This window comes from Maylandia zebra, linkage group LG20, assembly GCF_041146795.1.
Source record: "Maylandia zebra isolate NMK-2024a linkage group LG20, Mzebra_GT3a, whole genome shotgun sequence".
NCBI lineage: Eukaryota > Metazoa > Chordata > Actinopteri > Cichliformes > Cichlidae > Maylandia > Maylandia zebra.
This window is the reverse complement of record NC_135186.1, coordinates 20,355,494-20,383,358: the sequence shown is the minus strand read 5'-3', so window position 1 is coordinate 20,383,358 and position 27,865 is coordinate 20,355,494. Positions and strand designations below refer to the sequence as shown.

Sequence of the window (27,865 nt, the reverse complement as noted above, 5' to 3'; positions counted from 1 at the left end):
AATGATCAATTCCGATTTTTTGATCAAATCTGATTTATTTGTCTGCTTGTGCACACTACAAATAAAATGTTACGTTTCTCCAACATCGTCTTCCAAACAGTTTCACTGACATCTACACTGGATGGCCAGGAAGCGTTCACGATGTCTTCTCCCGCGCTGATAATTGCCGTCTGTCTTGTGTCACTGACGTAAAAAACGGATTTAATGCGACATGACCATTCACACAGCCTCGCTTTCTAAAACATCAGATATGTATCGGATTCAGTACCACATACGAAAGTGACCCAGATCAGATTTGAAAATATCGGATTTGTGCTGTTTACACTGTCATACCATGATCGGATATGATCGGAAAAAGTCGCATCCGACTTTTTTGACCCTATGGGATCCATATCCGATGACATATCTGATGATTTACATTAAGGGCCATCAGTCAAACAATACTGTTTGGTCTGGGTCTAAACAGAGCGCGTTGTGTGTGATGCCTTCTTTTGTGCATGCGGGCCGCTTTGAGGAGTCACACTAGAGCGCGTTTGCTGTCACATTTTATTTATAGTGTGAACAAGCAGACAAAAAAATCGGATTTGATCAAAAAATCGGAATTGAGCATTAAGACCTGCAGTGTAAACGTAGCATTCCTACCAGACTGCTCAAAGAAATCCTGCCATCGATTAATGCTTTCATTTTACATATGATCAACCTACTAGTATGTATATACCACAGGCCTTTAAGGTACCTATATAACTACATCCAGCTGTCTTAGCTAATTATAGGCCAATCTCCAACCTTCCTTTCACATCAAACATCCTTGAAAGAGTAGTTGTCAAACTGCTAACAGATCATCTGCAGAGGAATGGCAGAAACAGCTTTAGTGAAGGTTACAAATGATCTTCTTATGGCCTCTGACAGTGGACTCATCTCTGTGCTTGTCCTGCTAGACCTCAGTGCAGCGTTCGATACTGTCGATTCAATTCAATTTTATTTATATAGCGCCAAATCACAACAAAAGTCGCCTCAAGGCGCTTCATAGATACAGAGAGAAACCCAACAATCATATGACCCCTATGAGCAAGCACTTTGGCGACAGTGGCAAGGAAAAACTCCCCTTTAACAGGAAGAAACCTCCGGCAGAACCAGGCTCAGGGAGGGGCGGCCATCTGCTGCGACCGGTTGAGGTGAGAGAAGGAAGACAGGATAAAAGACATGCTGTGGAAGAGAGACAGAGGTTAATAACAGATATGATTCAATGCAGAGAGGTCTGTTAATACATAGTGAGTGAGAATAATATTATGACCATAATATTCTATAAGAGCAATTAGAGCAGGCTCTATATCTATCTAATAGACTCCAGTCTGTTCGTGTAAATGGAGAGTCCTCTTCACACACTGAGGTTAATTATGGTGTTCCACAGGGTTCAGTGCTAGGACCAATTCTGTTTACATTATACATGCTTCCCTTAGGCAGCATCATTAGAAGGCTCATTCAGAACTCATTCAATTATTATTAATCAGAATTATGAACAGAACTGACCTTTTTATTAAGCCATAGCACAGTCCACTGCTGTGCATTCATGGATTTAAACCTGTAATGTTCAGAGCTTGTAAAATCATTTTGGTTCTGTATGGGACATGAATACTTGAAAAGCTGTTAAAGGTCAAATCTTCACTGGTATTTCTTGTCATCAGAATGAATCAGGATCTATAATTTGGGACAGATTCAATAAAAATGTCTCCTACAAAGTCCTCAGACACTAAGAAAAAAAGCCTCAAATTGCAAAAGACTGAACATTTCTGAATATAAATTTGACTTTTACCATACTGTGAAATAAGCGTGTAGAATAGTTTTTGACAAATTTGCACCATTAATTCCAAGTAAGTGATTAAGAGATCTGGTGCTCTCTAACAGAACAGTGTTACTGCAGCATAAATCACTGCTCACTGTGGTGAAGGGATCACGTGTCCCAGGAGCCATTGTCTCCCAAGGCAAACTGCTCCTGGGTGATTAAACATCAGGCTAAATGTACAGTGGGGCAAAAAAGTATTTAGTCAGCCACCGATTGTGCAAGTTCCCCCACCTAAAATGATGACAGAGGTCAGTAATTTGCACCAGAAGTACACTTCAACTGTGAGAGACAGAATGTGAAAAAAAAAATCCATGAATCCACATGGTAGGATTTGTAAAGAATTTATTCGTAAATCAGGGTGGAAAATAAGTATTTGGTCAATAACAAAAATACAACTCAATACTTTGTAACATAACCTTTGTTGGCAATAACAGAGGTCAAACGTTTACTATAGGTCTTTACCAGGTTTGCACACACAGTAGCTGGTATTTTGGCCCATTCCTCCATGCAGATCTTCTCGAGAGCAGTGATGTTTTGGGGCTGTCGCCGAGCAACACGGACTTTCAACTCCCGCCACAGATTTTCTATGGGGTTGAGGTCTGGAGACTGGCTAGGCCACTCCAGGACTTTCAAATGCTTCTTACGGAGCCACTCCTTTGTTGCCCGGGCGGTGTGTTTTGGATCATTGTCATGTTGGAAGACCCAGCCTCGTTTCATCTTCAAAGTTCTCACTGATGGAAGGAGGTTTTGGCTCAAAATCTCACGATACATGGCCCCATTCATTCTGTCCTTAACACGGATCAGTCGTCCTGTCCCCTTGGCAGAAAAACAGCCCCATAGCATGATGTTTCCACCCCCATGCTTCACAGTAGGTATGGTGTTCTTGGGATGCAACTCGGTATTCTTCGTCCTCCAAACACGACGAGTTGAGTTTATACCAAAAAGTTCTACTTTGGTTTCATCTGACCACATGACATTCTCCCAATCCTCTGCTGTATCATCCATGTGCTCTCTGGCAAACTTCAGACGGGCCTGGACATGCACTGGCTTCAGCAGCGGAACACGTCTGGCACTGCGGGATTTGATTCCCTGCCGTTGTAGTGTGTTACTGATGGTGACCTTTGTTACTTTGGTCCCAGCTCTCTGCAGGTCATTCACCAGGTCCCCCCGTGTGGTTCTGGGATCTTTGCTCACCGTTCTCATGATCATTTTGACCCCACGGGATGAGATCTTGCGTGGAGCCCCAGATCGAGGTAGATTATCAGTGGTCTTGTATGTCTTCCATTTTCTGATGATTGCTCCCACAGTTGATTTTTTCACACCAAGCTGCTTGCCTATTGTAGATTCACTCTTCCCAGTCTGGTGCAGGTCTACAATACTTTTCCTGGTGTCCTTCGAAAGCTCTTTGGTCTTGACCATGGCGGAGTTTGGAGTCTGATTGTTTGAGGCTGTGGACAGGTGTCTTTTATACAGATGATGAGTTCAAACAGGTGCCATTCATACAGGTAACGAGTGGGGGACAGAAAAGCTTCTTACAGAAGACGTTACTGTCACGGTTTGCCGGGGCAAGCCGTGTGGAATATGAAATAGGACCCAAAATGCGGCAGCTCTGGTGCAGGTGAGTGTTTATTTGACAACCGAAAATACAAACAGCAATGGTGTGGGTACCATGAAACAGGAAAACCTAAACTGGGTAGAACTAATAACACAAACCAGAAACGAGGATGCAGGGAGGTCCGGGGAAATACATACGGGAAGACGCAGGGAGACCGAGGGGAAACAACACAGACGAACCAGCAATTACTAAGACAGAAAATACAACCTAAATACACTCAGAGAACACAGGGAAATTACACACAGGTGGAAAACACAGCTGGGAGTGATTAACATAACGAGACTAGGGAGGCAACTGAAAACACTCACATAAGACGCAGACCTTCACAATAAAACAGGAACTTGCACATGAAGGGACACAAACTAAGAAACGCGGACTAGATACAGGAACACACGGGCGGAACAGAGTAAACACTAAACAGAGGAAGAACAGAACCAAAATCGAAGAGAAAACACAAATGCTGGGTCAAAAGGACCCAGGATCATGACAGTACCCCCCTCTCAAAGGCTGGCTCCAGACAGCCCAACAAGAAACAAAAGCCAGAAAAAACAGAAAACAACCCGACCAGGGCGGGCGGCGGGGGCCCAGGAAGGAGGGCCCGAAGCAAAACAAAACCGGAGCACCAGAAGGCCAAAAGACAAAAACAAAAAAACGAGCCCAAAACCAAAAGAAACGAAGCACACCACAACACAGGAAAAAACAGAGTCCAAAACAGAAGAGTTCAGGGGGCCGGCCAGGGGGCCGACAGCACAGGAGTCCAAAACAGAAGAGCTCAGGGGGCCGGCCAGGGGGCCGACAGCACAGGGGTCCAAAACAGAAGAGCTCAGGGGGCCGGCCAGGGGGCCGACAGCACCAGGAGCCCAAGACAAAAGAGTTCAGGGGTCCGACCGTGCGGACGGCAACGGCGGCAACGTGAACACAGTTCGGGGGGCCGGCCGTGCGGAAGGCAACGGCGGCGACGTGGACACAGTTCGGGGGGCCGGCCGTGCGGAAGGCAACGGCGGCCACTCAGGCGATGGCGATCCGGACCAGGCGAGGCTGCAGAGGCTGGACCAAGCGAGGATGAAGACTCGGATGAAGCTGGACCAGGCGAGGAAGAAAACTCGGATGAAGCTGGACCAGGCGAGGCTGAAGACTCTGATGAGGCTGGACCAGGCGAGGCTGAAGACTCTGATGAGGCTGATGATGATGCTGAAGGCTCCGAGGCTGGACCAGACGAGGCTGATGATGATGCTGATGCTGCAACAGGCGATGATGATGCTGATGCTGCAGCAGGCGATGATGATGATGAGGCTGCAGCAGGCGATGAGGCTGCAGCTGGCGATGAGGCTGCAGCTGGCGATGAGGCTGCAGCTGGCGATGAGGCTGCAGCTGGCGATGAGGCTGCAGCTGTCGCTGGCTGGACGGGCTCCTCGGGCCCTCCAGCTGACGAAGCAGGAGGCTGGACGGGCTCCTCGGGCCCTCTAGCTGAAACAGGAGACAAAGGCCGGAGCGGTCCCTCGGACCCTCCAGCGGAGACACGAGACAAAGGCCGGAGCGGTCCCTCGGACCCTCCAGCAGAAGCCATCACAAAGCCAGCAGGCATGGATTCCTCTGGCAAACATGAAGGCAACTGGCGATGCACTGAGCACTGGCTCTGCCCAGGCAACGCTGACATGGTGCAGTTCTCAGGTGGCGGCATAAACTTCAGGGGTCCAGAATCAGCCGGGGACTGAGACCTAGCCTCTGGGGAAGCCCTGGAGCGGCAAACTGTGCCAATGGCGGCTGAACCATGAAAAGCACCTTGAGGTGAAATTAGACTTTCTCCCTGCATGGAGTGAATGAGTGAAACCGGTGATACTGGAGCCAGAGCTACGGGTAGCGGGGGCACTGGAGCTACTGGGGCCTGCGCTACAGGCGGCACTGGAGCTACTGGGGCCTGCGCTACAGGCGGCACTGGAGCTACTGGAAACTGAACTGAAACAGGTGAGTGTTTATTTGACAACCGAAAATACAAACAGCAATGGTGTGGGTACCATGAAACAGGAAAACCTAAACTGGGTAGAACTAATAACACAAACCAGAAACGAGGATGCAGGGAGGTCCGGGGAAATACATACGGGAAGACGCAGGGAGACCGAGGGGAAACAACACAGACGAACCAGCAATTACTAAGACAGAAAATACAACCACTCAGAGAACACAGGGAGATTACACACAGGTGGAAAACACAGCTGGGAGTGATTAACATAACGAGACTAGGGAGGCAACTGAAAACACTCACATAAGACGCAGACCTTCACAATAAAACAGGAACTTGCACATGAAGGGACACAAACTAAGAAACGCGGACTAGATACAGGAACACACGGGCAGAACAGAGTAAACACTAAACAGAGGAAGAACAGAACCAAAATCGAAGAGAAAACAAATGCTGGGTCAAAAGGACCCAGGATCATGACAGTTACAGGTCTGTGAGAGCCAGAGATTTTCCTTGTTTGAGGTGACCAAATACTTATTTTCCACCCTAATTTACGAATAAATTCTTTACAAATCCTACCATGTGGATTCATGGATTTTTTTTTCCACATTCTGTCTCTCACAGTTGAAGTGTACCTCTGGTGCAAATTACTGACCTCTGTCATCATTTTAAGTGGGGGAACTTGCACAATCAGTGGCTGACTAAATACTTTTTTGCCCCACTGTAGATATTAAATTACTAGTGAATATATAAAGTTGTTTTTTTCCGGTGGTTTGACAAAATTGTCCTGAGTGTCAAACGGTTCAGCTGAGGAAATGCAGACTGCATGCTTGCATCCATGACTTCATTGTACTGACTCACATTTATTTTCACTCTGAAAGTTTTCTGCCCCCAACCATAATTAAAATGCTTTTTAAAACTTATTTCCCTAATCCCAACATTATATTACATTTGTTAAAGAATCTGATTTTCATCCAATAAGGAAGACAGCTATGATGTGACTTTGTAAACAAAATAAAGTTCACACGTAACACACATGATGCAGACATTTACAGTTTTAACCATTTATTCCGAGAATAGTTACATAGTTACAGAAAAACAATGCTTTCTTGGTTCTCTAATGGCTCCTGTCAGCTTTAGTTACAAAAACAGTATTTATGTAACAACATGTCAAAGAAACATTTCTGCACTCACTGGAAATCAGCACTAGAGGAATTCAAGATCTTACAACAGCTTGTGAACGGTGTGGCTCTGTGTGGTGCTCACATTGTGGCAGAACCATTTTGCATAGTAAAGTGTTTTAAAGTGGAATCGTTACGAGTCTCGAGAGAACTAAACGAGCTAACTCGTACAGAAAGTGGCAGCAGGGCAGGTGTGTAAAGCCTTTAGGAATAACAGTTTGGTATCAACCTCGTCTTTAGTGCTTATAGAAAAATGAATGTGACCAAAACTCCTGAGCAGCAGGAGAGATTCAACAACCCAAAAATTTAAAAGGAAGACCGTCTATGTTACGCTAGCCTATTAGCAAAACTCCAAACGTTTAAACTCACCACAAATTTAATAACACATTCAAGTTGTGTTAGCATTCACCACAAACGGCTCAGAAATGGATCCAAGGAATTAGTATGGGTGCACATCTCAGTATGCTTCACAACGAGTTTAAAAAGTGTGTAAACATTACAAACATGTTTGTGAGGTCCCACAACAACACTGACTCGCACTGCTTGGCCAGGTTTCAATGTTTCTGCAGGCGAATCCGCCTTCAAACACTGTTCTTATGGAAATACTTTAAGCAATCCAATCTATGTGTTTGTGTATGTAGACTTGTGACTTTCTGTCACCATTTGTTTAATTTATTTCTTACCCACACATCTTCATGTCCATGACCATAACCAATTAAAATTTATGTCTGTTTCACAAACTGCCATTAAAACTATTCTGAGCTGGATCTGTCATTGTTGACTAAAGACAACATATTTATTGCTCTGTTATACAGTATCTATGACAGAAGACCCTGCAGATGTAGATGTTACAATGGGATTCGTTGTCACTAAGCAAAAAAAGAAAAAAAAATATCAGTGAGAGGTTGAATTAAAATAAGTCATTGAGTCTGAGGTAAAAATCTATCCCACTCAAAGTGCGTCTTGTATCACAGACTAAGATAAGGTTGCTACAGAGACAGTAAAGCTAAGAAAGAGGTTTCAGAGTGCAGAGAATGAGGTAGAGGTACATCACAAAACACCTCAAAATCTACTGTATTATACTACCATGTAATACAGCAATGTGAAAGCCAAAGGAGCTCCTCGGGTCTATGCTGGAGTGAAGGCTAGAAGAGCTATCTAACACTGCGCTCTCCTTCTAAAGTTGCTGTGTTGTATTTTGCTCTTTTCCTTCAAGCCCCATGGCTTTATTCATTTTCTGGAGTGACCAGTTTTCACAAGTCAAGTCAAAAATCCCAGAAGTTTCCCAGGAGTTACAGGGGCTCCGATCAGCCAACCACAAGCGTCTGTCCAACCACAGCATCACTCAACACTGCAAAGAGTCTAACACACTTCAGTGGCTGGTTTGGGGAATGGTCTCCAGATGCTAATCAGAGGTCCTTCTGCCATAAACAGGTCAGTGCTGCTTAGATATGACCCGATACACATGATTCACGCTGCACCATTCAAAAGAATACAGAACCATCCTCAGTATCTTTTCAACATGGATGACTACACGTTACCACATAGATGCGCTTTTCCATCAGGTGCTCTTTGGATTAATCAGGAACAAACGGCCAATAGGATAGTGTGAACTCCCTGCTGAAGGGTTGTGTGGAGCTGATACAGGCCTGCTACTTTTCCTTTAGAGCACAGAACTGATCATATGCGCACAGTGTTTCTCCAGTGCGACACTGATCACGACCCCGAAACACCTCCGACCTGTCAGGACACTGACAGGAAGAAACTCTGGGGGTGTCCTGTTGTGTCTGGCATTAGCATGTTGGGATGCCTCGGGCCCCGTTGGTTTTGAGAGGGCCTCCATGAAACCAGACGTTGGGAACAGTGCTACTCACTGTGCTGTAGAACTGACCTCAATGTAATCAACATTAATCACTTCACCTGTCATTGGTTTAAATCAATGTCTCAGCTTCAGTTTCATGATTGTGCTTCAGTGTTTGGACAGAGGGGGGCACTTTCCCATATGATATTAATGCAGCCTGGAATATTGTGTCAAACCCCACTGAAAGCAGAAGACTCAGTTGCTCAGCTTACATGAGATGAAAGTGGTTCCAGTAAATTTCCTTCTTGGTGTGAACTTTCAAAAGCGACCCACAAAATAGTTTTAGAAATCAAAGTGCACTTGGTGTACATCATTGTTAAGGCACAAGGTTGCACTGGGAGGTGAATGTCAACCGTTTACAGCTACTGCTATCATTAGTACAATGATTGAATATTGGTACAGTAGAGTGCAATGACAAACAGTAACCTGTGCCACAGTCACAGACCTTACACAATTAAGGAAGAACAGGCCTATACTGGGAAGGATGGGAACAAAAGTCCACCACTACAAAACAGACGCACAGTTTCATGCCCAGGTCGCTCTCAGAGAAACTATGTGCTCCATTCGTCCCCAGTCCAAAGCACCACAGTGACTGTGTTGGAACTACGTGGAGTTGGAAGTGCGTCATTGTGGTTTGACTTGCAGACTGGTCCAGACTGTTTTGGAGTGAGCAGTCTGTGACTCTGTGCTTAAATTATGATTGAAGATTCCTCACAATTCAGCTTGTCAGGGTCCGTTTTTCCACTGGAGTCGATACCTGTGTAGGACACAGATGTAGGGACAAAGAATTAGCAGGTCAGCATAAAGGAGCAAAAGTCATTTCAGAAAGAACAAATCAGTAGCAAAAGTAATAATACTGTCACCATAATGGGTCACTGGACCCAGTGGTTTGAGATGTAATATATTTTGATGTTTATGTTTACGTTCATTAGATTATCTAAGTTCATTTCTGTATTACCAATGTTGTCCTGTTATAGTTCATCGTTTCTTAGATTCCTCGGTGTTTAAGTCTCCCTCACCCTTCATGTGTTTCATGTCTGCATCTCATTACGTTTCCCGTTTTATTTTGAAGAGGTCTGGTGTCCCATGTTCATTGTGTTTAGTTTCACATCCCCTGATCTCCTGTGTGCATTTGGTCTGCGTTTTCATTCATTCGTTGTCAGGTTGTCTGCTGAGTTCTCATCATGTCCACACCTCCGTGTTTTTCCATGCTCAGGTTTTTAATCATATTCAAGGTTTTGTTCTTTGTTGTGTTTAGTTTCTCCCAGCTTAGTTCTAGTTAGTTTCGCCTCAGTGTGCATCTGCCTTTTTGTTTTGTACCTTTCCCCGCCACAAATAGACTGCTTGCCTTTTGTTAAATTATAGTTTCGTTCCAAGTGTCTGCATTTGGGTCCTCTTTCTCCCTCCACACAGTCTGCCAGTGCAAATCGTGACAATTATACTGATTAAGTCATCAGCAGAAATATACAACATCACTTTGTAATCTAAAAAGTACAGCGGAGTGAACTATCACGTGAGTTTAAGTTAAACATCTGCAAACCTATTGAAATCACCAGATCTTCTTTTCCACAATGTACAATAAAGGTCACAAGATTGAAACATTCGCATGTTTATTCGCATGTTTATTCCGTCAGAGGATAGACTTTAAAGTTCTGATGCTGGCCTATAAAGCTCTGAATGGTTTAGGGCCAAAATACATCAGAGACCTCCTGACCCAGTATGAACCTTCCAGATCCCTCAGGTCATCTGGATCCGGTCTTTTATCAGTTCCCAGAGTCAGAACCAGACACGGAGAAGCTGCATTCAGCTTTTATGCTCCTTATATCTGGAACAAACTCCCAGAAAGCCTCAGATCAGCTGAAACACTCAGTTTATTTAAATCCAGGTTGAAGACTCACCTATTCTCAGCTGCATTTGAATAAAGCACCAAATCCACACTTTTAAGCTTAAATTTAAAAACTTACATTAACTACTGATTTTATCTACTGTTTGTTTGGATTTTATCTACTGTTTGTTTGGATTTTATCTACTGTTTGTTTGGATTTTATCTACTGTTTGTTTGGATTTTATCTACTGTTTGTTTGGATTTTATCTACTGTTTGTTTGGATTTTATCTACTGTTTGTTTGTTTGTTTGTTTGTTTGTTTGTATTTTATCTACTGTTTGTTTGGATTTTATCTACTGTTTGTTTGGATTTTATCTACTGTTTGTTTGGATTTTATATACTGTTTGTTTGGATTTTATATACTGTTTGTTTGGATTTTATATACTGTTTGTTTGGATTTTATATACTGTTTGTTTGGATTTTATATACTGTTTGTTTGGATTTTATATACTGTTTGTTTGGATTTTATATACTGTTTGTTTGGATTTTATATACTGTTTGTTTGGATTTTATATACTGTTTGTTTGGATTTTATCTACTGTTTGTTTGGATTTTATCTACTGTTTGTTTGGATTTTATCTACTGTTTGTTTGGATTTTATCTACTGTTTGTTTGTTTGTTTGGATTTTATATACTGTTTGTTTGTTTGTTTGGATTTTATATACTGTTTGTTTGGATTTTATATACTGTTTGTTTGGATTTTATATACTGTTTGTTTGGATTTTATATACTGTTTGTTTGTTTGTTTGGATTTTATATACTGTTTGTTTGTTTGTTTGGATTTTATATACTGTTTGTTTGTTTGTTTGGATTTTATATACTGTTTGTTTGTTTGTTTGGATTTTATATACTGTTTGTTTGTTTGTTTGGATTTTATATACTGTTTGTTTGTTTGTTTGGATTTTATATACTGTTTGTTTGTTTGTTTGGATTTTATATACTGTTTGTTTGTTTGGATTTTATATACTGTTTGTTTGTTTGTTTGTTTGTTAGTTAAGTGGGTTTAGAGCTCTGGGTAGCTCCCCAGCTGGGTCTAGACTGGGTCTAGAGAGTATTTTAAATTCAGGGAATTTAAAATAGAAAGTAGCTCGTCCACAGAAGGACTGGTAGCTCCCCTTACGAAAACGGTTCAGATCGCGCGAACAGGTGTGAAATGTGTGTGTTTAGTTAGTTTGTTTGTTTGCTTGTTTTAATCAATTTTAAATCATGCTTTTTATTTGTTTTTGTTTCTAATGTCTCTGTAAAGCACTTTGAATCACCTTGTTGTTGAATTGTGCTATACAAATAAATTTGCCTTGCCTTGCCTTGCATGTTTATTCGCATATTTATTCGCACAGCCAGAACAGGTTGGAAAAAAATTAGAAAACACAAACTAGTTTAGTCAAGCCCGCCAGGTAAGACTCGTTTTCTTTTGAGTATAATTCCAATATAATGAATCCACTAGAGGAAAATTATTTGATACTCGTCTGAATTTGTAACTTTGCTTACTTCCAAAGAACAGTCTCTAATTTTATAGTAGTAGAGACAGAATGTCAGCCAGACTATTTGGTTTCTTGGATTACACTCGACAACTTGAAGCATCACCTCCCTCCACAGATTTCCTGGGGAAGGGGGAGGCTAAGCCACTCGATGACATTAATTTTCTTTAACCACACCTTTGTTGCCTTGGTGGTATGTTTTATTATTATTATTATTATTGTAGGGTCTTTACCTTTCTATATAAAGCGCATTGAGACGACTCCTCCTGGGATTTTGCACTATATAAATACAACTGAACTAATTGATGAGATCAATATCTCAGACATTTCATTGACTTGAAGCTAGAATCTGATTAAAATGTTTCTGAGCAGTGTATTTCTTCCAGTTCTGAATACTCGCACCAACAGATCTTGCTAATTGTCTGTAGCCCATTCCAGCATTGTGCAGGTCTCTTATCCCTAATGTTCATTCCTGATCTCAACGTATGTGTTGAGATCAGGAGTATCTGACTGACAATCTGTAATCTGTGTATTGCATGGGTACACAGCCAATCAGAACTCTGGCTACTTTATAGAGGATCAATTACTGATTTTACTCAATGACGTACAAATCAATCCATAACTTTCAAAATAGATTTTCTGGATCTTTGATTGATATTCTGTCCCTCTCTATCAAAATGAAACTATCAATATAGAGACTATTCATTTCTTGACCAAACTTACAAATTCAGCAGCAGATCAACTATTTTCTCTCACTGTAATATGTGGCATGCAAAATGATTTAGATCTCTTCTGAATCAAACCCTATAACAGAGGCGTTTCGTCTGAAGAGCTCTGCAAACTACTATAACGAAAAGAAATGTGCACTGCACAGGGATGCTATAGCAAAGGCACTGAGGTCACTGGGTGCAAAAGTAGAATGGTGCACATTTGTATGTGTCTACCTGCAGTAAAAATGACAGCACTGCCGCACACAGCCATACTTCCTGCTGTTGGATGTGTCCATGTTTGGTTCAGAACTGCTCTAATAATAGCTCACCGGCTGACATGCAACAGCTCAGGCTGGCAGCGCTTTGTTCCTCTTTTCATATGTTGCATAACATCACAGCACACGCTATGGACAAAAGTGGATCAGCTTAGCAGGACGCACACGTCTGACATGAGCAATAAATGTAGTAATACAAAGGGTATAAATGGGGGAAAATAGACAAGTACAAACACACAGTGCTAAGTTTAAGATGTAAGATGCCTAAATTATTTTACTTTGTATAGAGAAAGAAAATATTTCACAAAAACTACGGGAGTAAAAATAGCATAATGGAACATAGAACAATGTGCATCCATAATGCCCGGCACAATGTGCAACACTTTCAGTCGCCATTTATTTTTCAGATGTTAATTTGTCATATTTTAATATACTGTAAACATTTTTTGGTATAAATATGTTTTCATATAATATTTAGCATTTTAAGTGTATTTTTTCTTCTTCGCTGTCTGATTGGAGCATGAGGTGCTGCACAGAGGTTTTCCCTGTGTGTTTAATCCACACTGGAAGTCAAATGAAGGTAGCATCGCTAGTTTTAAACAGCACATTGTGTTACCATTAGAGAAATCAACGCTTTAAGTCTAGTTAGTCGTGTTTTCTCGTCCTGAAACTAGCCGTCGTTAAACTAAAAAGGTTAAAAATGTGAAACTCCACTTTCACTGAATTCAACATGTAATTATTCTGTTTAACGTTCTTTATAAGCAAGTGTAATAAAGAAAACAGGCCAGGTGGAAGCTCAGTATATCCTGGACAGAACTACGGCCTGCTGCCTCCTCTTGTTTTATAACTCAAAGGCAGACTGCCTCATTAAAAAGCAGCAGTGGAGACCAGTATCTTACAGGAAGTGGTAGGACTGCCAGAGGCAGCAAACACACACAGCAACTTTCTACTCTTACTTATCACTCCAAGCAGTTTAGACTACAAGCCAGATTTAACCATACATTCATACACTGCTTTATCCTGCACACCTTATCTAAATCTCATTTATGGCAAATATAGAATATTCAAATTAATGTCGTCATCTATGGGGTGTGGGAAGAAACTGCCGTATCTGGATGAAATCTTGACACAGAATGGCCAACGTTCAAACCAGGAGCTTTCTGCTGTGAGAGTTTTAACCACTGAACCATGATTTGACCACAACAAATATGTTGTTCTCTCATGAGCAGATATTTAGGATGTGAGTGATGCTAATCTGACCTTTAATGCTGCAACCCTGTTAAATGTCAGGACAAATGTTAGGAACTGTGCCACAACACAAAGAATGAGGGGACACAAACAACAGCTATGGATGAAACTGAAAAAGAAGCACATGATTTCCAGTGTGCAATCCCAACATGACAAATCGTAAATGGACTAGTATTTATAGAGCACTCCTCTACTTTAACTGATCACCCAAAGCTTTTTTTCATATGAAGTATTGGGAAAAGAACACTCCAACCTTCTGATTGGCAGATGATCTACTCTACTTCCTCAGCCACCTTACAGCAGGTATTACAGTCATTGTTTGTTATTTTATTGTGAAATATGTGTAGTTCTGTTCCAACAAAGGTTCAAAACCCAAAGACATCAAACCATGTCAAACCCTCTTCCTGTTGGTCAAAATCCTCACTTTCTGCTGATCAAACTGTTTCTATTTATTATTTACAAGTCAAAATGAAGTTAGCCACAGTTGGCAACATTTAACCAAAGAGAAATAAGCAGGAGAACAAAGCATGACAGCGCCACCACAGAGTTGTGAGTCTGTGGTTGATGGCATGCAGACTGTCAGCAGATTAACATCATGTAAAGAGCTTACACACCATTAGATCCAACACAGCTGCTGTGAATGGAGACAGCAGAGTGGAAGAGATGTGGCTCTATGTTATTCACTGTGAGAAAAGGTGGTTTGCTGGGCTGTACAGGAAGGTTGCCTATCGTAAATTATAGACATCCAAGCCTAGAAGCAGGGGTTGGCTTGAGCTTTTAGTCTTTTTGCTTCTGAATACACCACAGAACACGGTGAGGTGCTTCGTTGTGATCACTTGTGTAAGAACTGGTTTTTGCAGTTCTTCCTCAGAGCCCCGAGGACCCAAAGGAAATATTTACAAGCGCTGCAGCCACTCAGCTAGCCTGTTTTTACAACAATGTTACATAAGAACAAACCAGTGTGCTCATCACGCTTTCTCCCAAACTCTCGTAAAGACTGCTTCTCAGCATTTCTCAGCCGCCCTGTAATAGCCCACGCTTTCTGAGCCCGTACATAACATGGCATACTGTGCCTTCAGGCTGCTGTCCACAATCAGCATCCTCTCTGTTTTAGAGTACTAAAAGCCATATGAAGAGTGAAAGCATCAAACGCATTGTCTTTATAGCACATAAGCATTCTTGTGTCCGTGGCAAGGACAACATGCTGAAAAAGCTCATATGAAATCAAAAGAATTCCTGAAAGTAAGGACCGTACGTGTGTGCAGTACAGAAGCTTACACTGCTCTGGACTGGATAGCAGTGACACACGGCTGCACACAAGAAGACAAAATGTTCCTGACCAAAGCTCCCATAAGCCATCAACCAAAAGCAGCACTCTCATCTCATTGTCCAGCAGAGGAGCGGGTGGGGGTGGATTAGGGGATGTCACGCACAACGCACATGGACATCAATGCTGACTCATGTCACTAAATATTCCACCCCGGCCATCCGATGCCACCTTTCAAACTATGTCCTTTATGAAGACAACACAAAAACACATGTATCCATGTTGTATGTTACTGACCACAGCGCAAATGACACGTGGGTGGAAACATTCTTACACACCCGCCTTGTGCATGTTAGTAAATCAGAATCATTCTCTGCATACGCCACATTTCTCTATACAAGGAAACATGCATGCAAAGCGCCTCATATACACAAGCATGTTTTCTCTATACCTAATGTTACTTGGGGTTCATACCCACAGATGTTTGGCATGCAGGCACTGAACCGCCAGCCTTCCACTTAGCAGGCGAGCTGCTCTACTTCACCTTCAGGGGAAACTGGAGAACGTGATGATCATGTTGTAAGACAGAAGCCTGCACTATAATAATATTTAATAATCTATATTTGTTAAATTGTCCTATAATGATGATTTATAGTATTCTGAAATGTCATACGCCACACAATGCTCAGAATTAGAATGAAAGTAATTAATTGCACATAAAGAAAACCAGATATAAAGGGCTTAAACCTTTGAATTTAGATTCAAAGGGCCACCTACACATTACACTCACAGGAGCAGTCCAGCCATAAAGTTCCTGATGTTCAGTTTTTGTTGTTACTCAGCCCTCTCAACTTGTAAAAGTAAGCGTGCTTGATTTTATCCACCTGTAACAACAGAACTGAAAACAAAGTACTAAGATGGAGCATTTTTAAAGAGAAGGAAAATGCCATGAATCTCTCCTTGTATCTGACAGCCAACAGACTGTATTCTGGACTGTCAGTGTAATCACAAATGAGAAGACTCACTGCACACATAAGAAAATGCTCATTTGAATCACACAAGGAGTGATTTGCCTATCACACATGACTGAGCTGGTGGCTTGTTAGCCTGGACTTTCCAGTTTCTGGCAGCCTAAGTGAGCCTCCCAGGTATTTACTATAAGGTTGGAGAATATGTAACAGTTTTCCAACCGACAGTCGTCAGTCCAAAAACCGACGATTGGTGATAAATATTTTGATTTTTAACTGACTTTTTGTATCTGTTGTTTGGTCTGTAAGCAGATAAGGTTAGAGTGGAAAAAAGAAGAAAGCTTCTCGTTGTTTCCCTCCACACCATTGTGGGTTTTTATTTCAATAAAATCTTTGTTTATTTCTGAACGTAGGCTGCTGCCGTTCTTTTTTTCTGTTGTGAGTTTAAGTAAACAAACGTTTGGGCGCACTCTTCAGCGCTATCATTTTTCCCATCGACTGCTTCGGTTAGCTTCGACCAACATTATTAGCAAATTTACTCATGGGCAAATAAATAAATCTCTTGTAAAAACCATCAGTGAAACGCTCAGCCTATCATCGATATATCGTCCAATCGCCCAACCTTCATTTACAACCATGTTGTGCGTCAAACACGACGTGGTTGTAACAATATTGTTGTTAAGTTGAGAAAATTTAAGTCGCATCAAGAGCATTTTTTCCTCCTCTATGATCTCCAGTTACCACACTGCTGCATCCAGATGAACTCATTCAGCAAGAAAACGCTGAGCAGTAATTTTACTTTGTGTTTTTCGTTTACTCTCAGTTACTTTCCAAGTCTGTGCTCATCACTCAGTACAAATGACTTGTATACAGGCACATGCAGTTTTCAGTTTTCCAGAGCTCACATTGCAAAGCTCATTTACCTGTACACACGCACGCACACGCGCACACACACACACACACACACACAAGCTTTTTATTCTTTCTACATCTCATTAATAGAAAATAAGACATCATCGTCGTGCTGACTGGATGAGAGATCATAAGATAGCCACAGATTCAACACATTGTGCTTTTCCTCGTTGGTCTGAAATTGGTGAGTGTGATGGTTTCTCCCTCAGTCAAACATGTCCTGATATCCAGTAAATATGCACAAGCAGCAAAAACTACAGCCTCCCCTTCTCTCTGTGTGCTTACAAACACTAATCCCTCAGGGTTTTCCACTGAACCACAGCCATGCTGTGAGCCGTTCCTGTTGCGTAACATGCTATCCAATCATGACACGAGAGAATGAGGCCAGTCTGCGACAGGAAGCTAACATGCAGTGGCATCTTCAGGTCTGAGAGACCTTACGTCACAGAATGAGGTCTGTGACAGCGAACAGTACTGTGGAGCTGAATGCTTAATCCAGGCAAGTGGAGAGTTCAAGTTCAAACAAACAGGAGAATGATTTAGGTCGCTGAGCATCGCCTGAACAGCCATTTGATGCACTACAAAAGGTTTTCATTCTAAACAATCTCACCAGGACATTTTCATGCACACACTGCCGCAAAAGTAGTTATTCTATCCTGATATTATGAATAAAATAATCCATAATTTTACAATGTTGTCCTGATATATCTACAGTGGGTAGGCTACAATGCTGTCCTGTTTGCAGTGCACGACAGGGCAGGAATATGGATGTTATCCACTTCCAAAACAGGAAAAAACACAGTCTGTTCCTTTTCATGTAAGCTTTCGTATTAAAACAAACAAAGAAGAACAAAGCAGTCAGTGAGACTAAACTACAGTCTCCAACACTTTTGCAGTGCATTGGTAAGGCTTGATGCAGCTGCTCTCTATGCACTGTTCTTCAGTTAATATAAAGGTCACTTGAAGTGTGGAAGTCTGCAGCGAATAAATGGACTGGTTCTTATATGGCACTACTCTACATGAGTACTCAAAGCTCTTTGTACATCCACTTAGTCACACCCATTCAAACATGCGTTTTTCAATGAGTAAGTGCTTCCTATCTACCATTCACAAATATCTGACATGCGAACTGAAGCAGTCAAACCTTCGCATTAGTAGACGAGCTGCTTGACTTCCTGAGCTACACTGACTGCAGAAAGTTGGCGACCTCGGCGTATTATGCACCGTAACATCGCCTGACCCCGCTCTGTGATTTTACGTGGCTTATCACTTTGTGGCTGAGGCACTGGCATTCCCAGTTGCTTCTACTTTGTAATAATAACAACAAGCAGTTGACTGAAATTCTCAAGAGCAAAGACATTTCACAGCTGGATTTGTTGCACAGGTGGTGGCGCAGTGTCACACTAGGATTCACTGAGCTTCTGGGAGCAATTCATTCTTTCACACGTTTGTAAAAGCAGTCTACAATCCAACGTGCTTGATTTTACACACCTGTGGTGATGGAAGTGACTGGAACACCTGAATTCAGTTATTTGAATGGGTGAGTGAATGAGTGTCTTCCAGTTAAGGTTTAAGCATCTCTCCACACTGCTAACAACAAACACTGTCACAAAGATTCAGCTACTGAGTAGGGATCAGCAGGTTGTAGGATTAGAAAAAAAACAAGGCTGATAAGGATTACCAAGCTTAGGAAGCTTGATACTGTTCTGTACCTCTTTGTAGAAATATCTCAGGCCAATTTTCTGATTAAAATTGAATTTTAATGTTTAAACTTTTTATCCCTTTTCCAGAAAAACAACTTGCATAAAATTTTGCCTAAACGTTGTAGTCAATACTTAAGGCTAACAAACTTTAGGCTGTCTGGATGGTTACAGCACAACACCAAACACCACGTGCCATGCTGCAGGACCATTAGGCAGCCATTGGCACTACCAAACAATAATCAGGTCTGTCACATTCATTCTGCACATTTCTTCTCTCTGCTCCAGTCACTCGCTTGCCATCTTGTCAAAATTGCAACTTTATAAGCTTCAATAAATGAAGATTACCCACCAGCAAAAGCTCCTTCGTTGGCTCTACTCCTCCCCTCTTCAAAACCACCCCTCAAATCAGGCAAGTCTCCTGAAAAGCTGGCTTATCTTGGTGCTGGGTTCAGAAGTTACATCACTACTCTCATGCTCCAGTCAGTTCCCCTGAAAATTAACAGTCAAGGATTTCTACTTGGATTGGAGCCCCACCACAGTGGGCCCTAAAACGAGAGGCATCAGCTTTCAGCAGCCTGACAACACAGCTTAACGTATCCAACTGTGCTACTGATACCAGGATGCTAGCTGCACCCTTGACCATTCCTCCGCTTCTATATCTAGGTCCAGGATGTAGATTTATCCAACGCAACTGGTCCTGGCCTAAATGAAAAAGTAACTACCTAACGCTGGTTGTGCAAACCTTGGCTACCAGAAGTTCAATCAAGGTTTTTGCGATAAATGTCTTTCACTTTGGAGGAATTTTAGCCAAGTTTTCTTTGCAGAATTTTTTTAAATTCAACCACACTGATTTTCTAACATAAACTGCCTGTTTAAGGTCACCCCAAAGCATTTCAATAGGATTTTAATGCTGGACTTTGACTATAATCTATATTTTGAGGGGGTTTATTTTGGGGGGGGGGGGGGGGGGGGGGGTCACTCTGAGGTAGACTTCAGGTGTCATCGCCCTGCTGCAAAAACTGAGCTTCAGATGGCTGCACATTCTCCTTCAGGATGTTCTGGTAGAGAGCACCATGCTACTACCATGTTTGACTGTTGGTGTTCTTTATTTGAAATGCTATGTACGTTTTTATGTCAGGTTTAATGGGATGAAAACTTTCTAGAAAGTTCAACCTTTGTTTTATTAGTCGACAAAATATTTTCAAATATCTTGTGGCTCATCCAGATGTTTTTTATTAAGAAACATCTGGAAATGTGAGATGAGCCTTTGCATTCTTTTTGGTCTACAGTGGTTTTCAGCTTTGCGATTTTTGCTCAGTCTCTTTGTTATTGTTGAATTATGTTCATTTGTAGACATTAGTTGTTGGCTTATCTTTGTCTAATATTAAAATCTGTTTGATGCCCTGGTGTTTCCCACTGCACACTGATCACAAAGGCACATAACCAAGTATGAAAGAGCTGGGTAAAGTGGTACGAGTTAGGGCTAAAGCAGGGAACATTGTGGGGTTTTTAATCATTTTCAGAATAATCCAAAGTGAGATTTACATATCACCCTCTTCAGAACAACACTGAGCATAAGGTCAGGCCAAGTTTTCACTGATCATAAATAAGCCAGGCTGTGTATCACGAGAGGTTTATTGAACAGTCTCTGTGGTGATAAAAACTGAAGTCAGTGTTTTCCAAAACTGTCAGGTGTGAAAACAAACCACATAAAACACATTTACTGTACAAATGCCAAAGATCCAGAAGGCTTATTCAACGCTTTCTGATTCACTCTCACACTGCCCCCCCTCTCCCACACACACACACACACACACACACACACACACACACACACACACACACACACACACACACACACACACACGCTGTTTGCCCTCAGGCCAGGGTTGTACCCAGTTTGGTTCCCAGTACTGATCACGCAGCAGTCTTCCTGAACCACCCTCTCCTCTCCCCTGAGGACATGGACACGCCTCCTCTCACCTACCATAAACGCTTTTGTATTTGTTCGTTCATTTTAAGCAAGACTTGTTTTGTCAAACACGATCATTTAAAATGAATCCCTCATTTTGAATACGGAGATATTTTTACCTCAGTTAATCCTGCAGTGACGTGCGAAGCTCTGGCAAGACGTCAGCAGAAGTTGGGTGTATGTGAAGTGAAGGGACAGGTCTAGGATGTCACCTGAGGCTTTGGTTCCCATGGATCAAGAGATCAGCAGAGGACAGAGATAACTGCTTTTCTAATTCATTTTCAAACGCGTCATTATAATTAATTATAACTTGGCTCTTGGGTTATAGTTAGTAACAAAAAGCCTGTACCCAAGCCCACTGTGCTTTTTTCCCCAAATTCGTCAATTCGTATTTAATGGCGAGTCAAACAAAATTCCATCACAGATAAAAATGTTGGTGACCCTTATGTTACGTATGACAAACGCAAGCTGTACCAAAGCAATGATATCAACAATACTGACAGGGAAACTTTTCTATATGTATGTGGCACTAGGGCTGGGCGATATGACCCAAAATTCATATCTCGATATTTTTTAGCTGGATGGCGATATAAGATATATATCTCGATATATTTTTTTAAAGCCATAAAGTAAGAACAAAAAGAGAGTTCTTAGTCAAAGCTGTGTCCCAGATGTCACACAGGCACTTTTATTAACATAGAGCAGATGTACATAAAATTTACTCAAAAATAAATTATGAGCATTTATTAAATAATAATGCTCCATAAATAAAAGAAAACAATGTTGTTTTTGTGCATAACAAAAAGCTCACAATTGTGCAGTCAAAATGTAAACTAAAAGACGCTGAGCACAATAACAAAGACAGATTTCACAGCTGCTCTGTTCCCAACTTGTACTGCGTGACTGACAGCCTGGAGTTTGTAATCCGCTTCGCAACCACGTCTCTTAACAGGTGCCATTTATGGTCCTTATACACAGTAGGGTAATATTACGTTGAAGCACAGTACGTATCACTCCGCGAGGCTCAGCCGTAATGCTCCGACAATCCATCAAGCGGTGCAGCTCCGTAGCTTACTAAAGTCGTACTAAAACATTTTTTGACAGATTGCTGAGCGCCGTGTTCCACATAAAATCGGTTCGCGGCCATCAAGCACAACCAGAATTCATACATAAGGCGCGCTGTCAACTTTTGAGAAAAATGAAAGGATTTTAGTCCGTGCAGCACCTCTGGGCTGCATGGCGTTAGCGTGGTTAGCTCGTTAGCGTGGTTAGCTAGCTAACACGTTGACGCCGTCCAGCCCCACGCACGGGGCGATGCGCAGTAACTCGTTAACGGAGATTTGCCGTGTCCATCTTGTCGCTTCCTGCAGGTGAAGCGATGGGGGAGGAGGGGGAGTTGTGTTCAGTGAAGGAGAGGAGAGGCCGAGTAACGTTGCGTAAAGACGAAAGTGGACGAAAGAGAGGCAAACTTGCGGCTCCACAAGTATAATTATAACGTAACATAGACTATATCGATACAAAGGATATTGTCACATCTTATATCTCGTATAAAAATATATCGATATTTTTTAAAAACTCGATATATCGCCCAGCTCTATGTGGCACAAAAATAGTTTGCCCTCTGCAGACTGCCAAATACATTGTGACAAATAACTAAGTCAAAGACAAAATTATGAATTCATTATTTTATTTTATTTTTAATCAGATGCTGCCTAATTTGTCTTTCGTCCCACAGAAATGGTCCACAATCTACTCGATCAATCTTCTAAGACAGGGGGTCAGCAACCTTTAAGACCCAAAGATCCATTTGGACCCGGGTTCAATGTAAAGAAAACACTGGGAGCCGCAAATACTTTGACATCTAAAATGAAGATAACACTGTATATATTGTTTTTTACCTTTATGCTTTGTGTGAACAACTAAGGTGTGTTGCTTATGAAATCCATGAAGTGCTACAAAGAAAATGACTTTTTATTTATTTAACACATTTTGAACTCTTAAAGAAATATAACAAAAGGAAAGACACCCAGCTGAACTAAAATGATCCATGTCGCAAACAAAAACTGTTGTGAGCCGCCACCCTTATATCGCCTTTGGGCTTTTGGAGCCTTGACCTGACTTTTTAAAAAAAAGAATAATAATAGGAAAAAAGCACTATGCTGCTAAAAAATAAAAAATAGATATTTGCAAAATTCTGCCTAAATATGTATTTTACCACGTTAGTGTGTGTAACGGGGTGTGGTCTGCAGGGGAGGCAGACGCACCTGAGCGGCACATTAATGGACATTAAGAAATGGACATTTCTTAACTGAAGGATTGTGTACTGTAGCAACCAAGATATAAGTAAGCTCACCTTCAGTATGAAATGGACTGGCATTTCTGGCCTTATTGACCACTCAGCAATTTAAACTCCCAACCACATGTAATCATCGACTCATAGTTCTTTATTCTATACGATTTAAGCACTTTACCGTCTCTTTCCCACAGCATGTATTAGGTAAGTAAATGTTAACCTCTGCCAGGCCTCTGGTGAACTCTGATTAACAAATTAAGTTTAATTTAACCACATGATAACAACAACAATTAATCTTGGCATTACAGTTCTTCTGTTACAACATTTTTTTGTTAATGTGCTTCCTTTCCTAACAGACAGATGAGGTCATGGTTTATAAAGACATGAATCTTACCTGGGAAGTTGAAAGGTCCCTTCTTTGAGTGGTAAGGGAAATAAGAGGTTATAGGAGGTGCTGTCTGTCAAACAGCACATGTGACTTGGTCCATCCGCACCTCCAGCTGGAGGGCGTCCGGTCGGTCCTGAGGGTTTACTGCAAGCATCTCGTGGAGGAGTTTCTTCTCCTCCTCAGACATGGAGCTTCTGGCCTTCTGAGGAATATGGAGCACCATCTTGGGGTTCTCCAGCAAAGCCTCCCCAACAGGGACAATTTCCGAGCCTTGCCGAACATAAGTACCCAGCAGTTCACGCTTGGACTCTGCATCAATAAAAGTAATCCTTTCGATCATTGCCCAGATGATGATGCCCAGAGCAAAGATGTCAGCCTTGGCTGTGTAGTGACCCTCCCACACCTCAGGAGCCATGTAGAAGTCCGAGCCGCAGGCTGATGACAACCAGAATTTGTTTATGTTGACCGAGCTGTTCTGGATGCTCCCTCTGGCACCTGCTCCTGCTATGGGATGTTCTTCACCGTTTCTGGAGGTCAGACCAGCACAAACCTTACTGAGTCCAAAGTCAGCCACTTTAAGAATAGGAAAACCAGACTTCTGTGAGATAAGAATGTTGTCTGGTTTAAGGTCGCGGTGGACGATACTGTTCCTGTGCAGGAAAGCCACAGCACTGGTCAGCTGGCGCATAAAGTTCCTGTTGGTCTGGGGATCAGGCCGGCGGGACAAAATGTACTGGTTAAGGTCCCCACCGTCACAAAACTCCATAACAAACCAAAGGTAACATGGTTCCTCCGAGTAGCCCAGGATACGTTCTCCTGCAACAACAAAGGGAGCAGATATGAACAGTGGGATGAAGACTGTCAAACACCGAAATGAAGTCAGCTGCTGAGCAGTTAAACCCGGTCGTGCTCCCTGCCGTGACAGTGACCAGCATTGAAGAAAAATCCGTCATTGACTCAAACAAGTCACGCCATTTCTTTCTCCAGGAAAGAAAATTTTAAAAGTCAACTGCAAGATTCTGGTAAAAGCTACTGTTATGGTACACTGTGGGACCGTTTAAAGAGGAAGGGAGGGAAAAGTACTGTCACTGGTTTGTGATTGCATGCAACAGATCACAATCTGCTGACACATTTAGCTGCGCCACTCAAAATAAAGCTGTGCTTGAGGTTTCAAACTTCTAATCATTATTAAAGCCAGATCAAACTGGGTACAGAGGTTTTTGAAAACTACTTTGAACAAAATCTTGTATTTCTAGTTCTTAAAGAATTGTTACAGTATAGACAGATAAGACTTATCAGTTTACATAATGCCCAAATGATCAATATACTGTAGCTGCCATACACCAGTATTAGCTGACATTCTGTACAGGTCCTGGTAAATTACCAAATCATGCTCCTATTGACACTGGGAGTTATTTACTTTCTCATCACTTCAAAGACTTCTGTCCACAATGATAACATTGAATTTGCTAGATTTTCACAGGCATTAAGCAAAGGCTGCACTCAGTTATCATGCTTGTGTCATGATCACTGACTGCATTTGAAAAACTTGTTAGGTGGATCACGACAAAAGCTGATGGGCCAAAAAGATACAAATCAAATCCTTCTCAATGTTTCAAATCTACAAGCGTTCTTTGTCATTGCTTGATGGATCCAAGAGATCCCAGCTTAGGATTAATATTTCATATTAATATTTTATTCAGAGAGCCTCAGTGGTGACACTTACATAACAGGCAAGCTATTAAAAGAAAACAAGACTGTAAACTGGGCCTGTTCAGAACATCAGCATTAAGATGTTAGATGATGTTAAATTTCAGTTTGTTGAAGACACATTTAAACATCACTAAATGTATCTCTGGGCTGATGAATGTAAACAAACGATATGATAAATAGGTTAAAATTGCACTGATCATATTAAGTTAAAAATGTAACAACTCTGCCATTGACAGTGCACTGTAATATTGCTATTTAACATGTCACATTTCAGTTAACAAGGGCAGGCTGTAAGTAGTACACTGTGTTCTCTCGTGAGCAGGGCAGCACCGTGTACTTTTCTGTGCCTTCTATAGGTAGTAGTGGAGTGACGTCACGGCAGGCTGCAACGAAGTTGACTTTAAATGCTCTTTAGTGAATGAAACCTGCACCTTTTAACTTATGTCTACAGCACTTTGGTGAACTCAGCAGCATTCTCTTATTTGTAACGGAGTGTAAAAATTCATTGTGTCAAATAGAATAAATAATAAACCAGGCTCACAATACTGCTAACACTGCCTATCAGTAACTACCAAACTTCAGCGGTATTTAAATATGGCCTTTTGTCGTTTCTCATTCTGCTTAGATCTTGAATGAGACATCTCAGATGAGACATCGAGGCTTTAACACGGTGCACCGTAAAGTTTGCATTTCTTAGGCCGGTAAAATCACCACGACACAAGCTCCAACAGCAGCTCCTGTACTTTCATTACTGTACTGGTGATACTGCACGGCTAACAGCAGCGTGTGTACCTTTGAGTGAAGTCTCCACGAGCCGCAAATACTGCTTGGATTTCTTGTTTCCGTGGCTCATCTTCTGGGCCAAACCGTTCCTCTGCAGGACACACTCTTCCAGCTGGACTACATTCTGGTGTCGGTTCTCCAAGCTCGTCAAGGCCCAGAATTCGGCTAGCGCCAACTCCACTTTCTCCGGGGCGTCACACTGCAGCCTCTTCACCGCTACCCTGGCCCCTGTTTTCCGAGCTACAGCCTCGTACACCACCCCGTAGCTTCCACGACCGACCTCTCGTAGCAGGCTGTACCGGGGAGCCACGACTAAGTGGGGCTCCAATAGGTCACTGCGGAGGAAACTGATAGGGAAGCAGTCGTAGTCGTCCTCTTCCCCCTGCACGAGCTCTTTACGGTTGTTATCGTCCAGCGCTATGGAGCGCAGGACTTTGCTCATCTCTCGTTTCATCTTTCCGGCCACACTCCGCCTGCAGCCCCGCACAAAGCCGCTTACCTTGCGTCTCTTCCTACCGTCGTTAGAATCCATAACTTCTTTTTTGTTAAAAGTAAGCATGGAGGCTGGACGTCTTTCTTTGTCATTACTCTAACCCTGCACTACGCTACGACGTCCTTACTTCTATCTGCGTGCTTTGATATGTAAAAAGTCTGCGTGTTAACAGTGAACACAATCGTGCCACATCGAAGCTGTAACAACTTCTTTGGCACGATAAACAAAACGTTCCAGCTCGAGAGAACAGAAGGCGTGGCTTAGCGTGCAGCTGCGGCGCGCTGATTGGTGGGGAGAGAAAGTAGCTCGCGGAGATTGAGCCAGCATGCTGGATTTGTTTTTATTTTCAGATGGGACGGTACTCACGCGTGGGGCTGCTTATTGATAAGGCCGTGAGCTTCAATTATTCGCCCTACTCATACAGAGGGACCCTGTGGCAGATCCACGCATGAGTATTCCGTGTTGTGGCAGTACGCTAGTTTATGTTTTATCACGAACTGAGCATAGATGAAAAAACCAACACGTTTATCTAGTTTACTATCTGAACGGGGTTATTATGGTTTTGAGATTGAACCCTCAAAAGCCTTGCAGCCATTCTATCAGTGGTAGTGCTCGGTTAGTTCTGAGAAATTAAAGTGTTTGCATGGAAATGCGAAAAAAATCTAAAGTCAGACAATTTAGAATCTCATTCCATATCTATCGCAGTTTGCTCGCTTTTAAGGAAAAAGGAGAAAATTCTTGTTCAATTCCTTGGGCTGAAATACAAAACAGAAGCATGGTTTACATGGCTTTTTAATTAACATGATTTAAAAATTCTTTACTGAAAATAAAGAATTATTGTATTCTTTGAGTTGAGAATAATAACAACTTCATTTTATTATTCCTTTTTTGGTGACTACTCAAAACAACTTTACAATGTCTCAGCAAATACCCTTGTGTCACAGTCTGGCTGGGGCAGACTGTATGTGTTTGCAAAAGAGGATTCAAACGCAGACCAAAAACTGAACGTGGCGTGGATTTAGCAAACAACTAGCCGTTTATTGAGGCTAGCAAAAAAGGTACAAACAAAAGGGCATTGGTGAAACTAAACTGGGAGCTGTACATGGATGAGCAGACAACCTGACAAAGAATGACTGAAAGCACACGGACTAAATACAAACAGGAGGATAATGACGGAAGTGGGAACACATGGAGAAACAGCTGACACACATGAACATAACGACATCACAAGGAGAGAGTAAAACTAAAAACATTGAACATAGGAACACAGGACCCCTTCAAAATAAAACAGGAAATATAATGAGACGCAGACATGAC

At 42.0% G+C, this 27,865-nt stretch overlaps 1 protein-coding gene across 1 annotated transcript; it reads right to left on the bottom strand.

The window, feature by feature from the left end:
- Window positions 1-6,466: 6,466 nt before the first annotated feature.
- Window positions 6,467-26,799, bottom strand: stk35 (serine/threonine kinase 35). Its single transcript, XM_004545912.4, has 3 exons — window positions 26,065-26,799; window positions 23,566-24,375; window positions 6,467-9,217 (listed from the first exon to the last, which is right to left on the bottom strand). The coding sequence occupies exons 1-2, from the start codon at window positions 26,612-26,614 to the stop codon at window positions 23,633-23,635; spliced, it is 1,293 nt and encodes a 430-aa protein (XP_004545969.1). The 5' UTR covers window positions 26,615-26,799; the 3' UTR covers window positions 6,467-9,217; window positions 23,566-23,632.
- Window positions 26,800-27,865: the final 1,066 nt, after the last annotated feature.

Excerpts from the sequence above, each read along its gene's own strand:
- stk35 (XM_004545912.4), bottom strand. The coding sequence starts at position 26,614 with ATGCTTACTTTTAACAAAAAAGAAGTTATGGATTCTAACGACGGTAGG. Across the intron at positions 24,376-26,064 it reads CGTGGAGACTTCACTCAAAG|GAGAACGTATCCTGGGCTAC; the intron begins GTACACACGCTG and ends TTGTTGTTGCAG.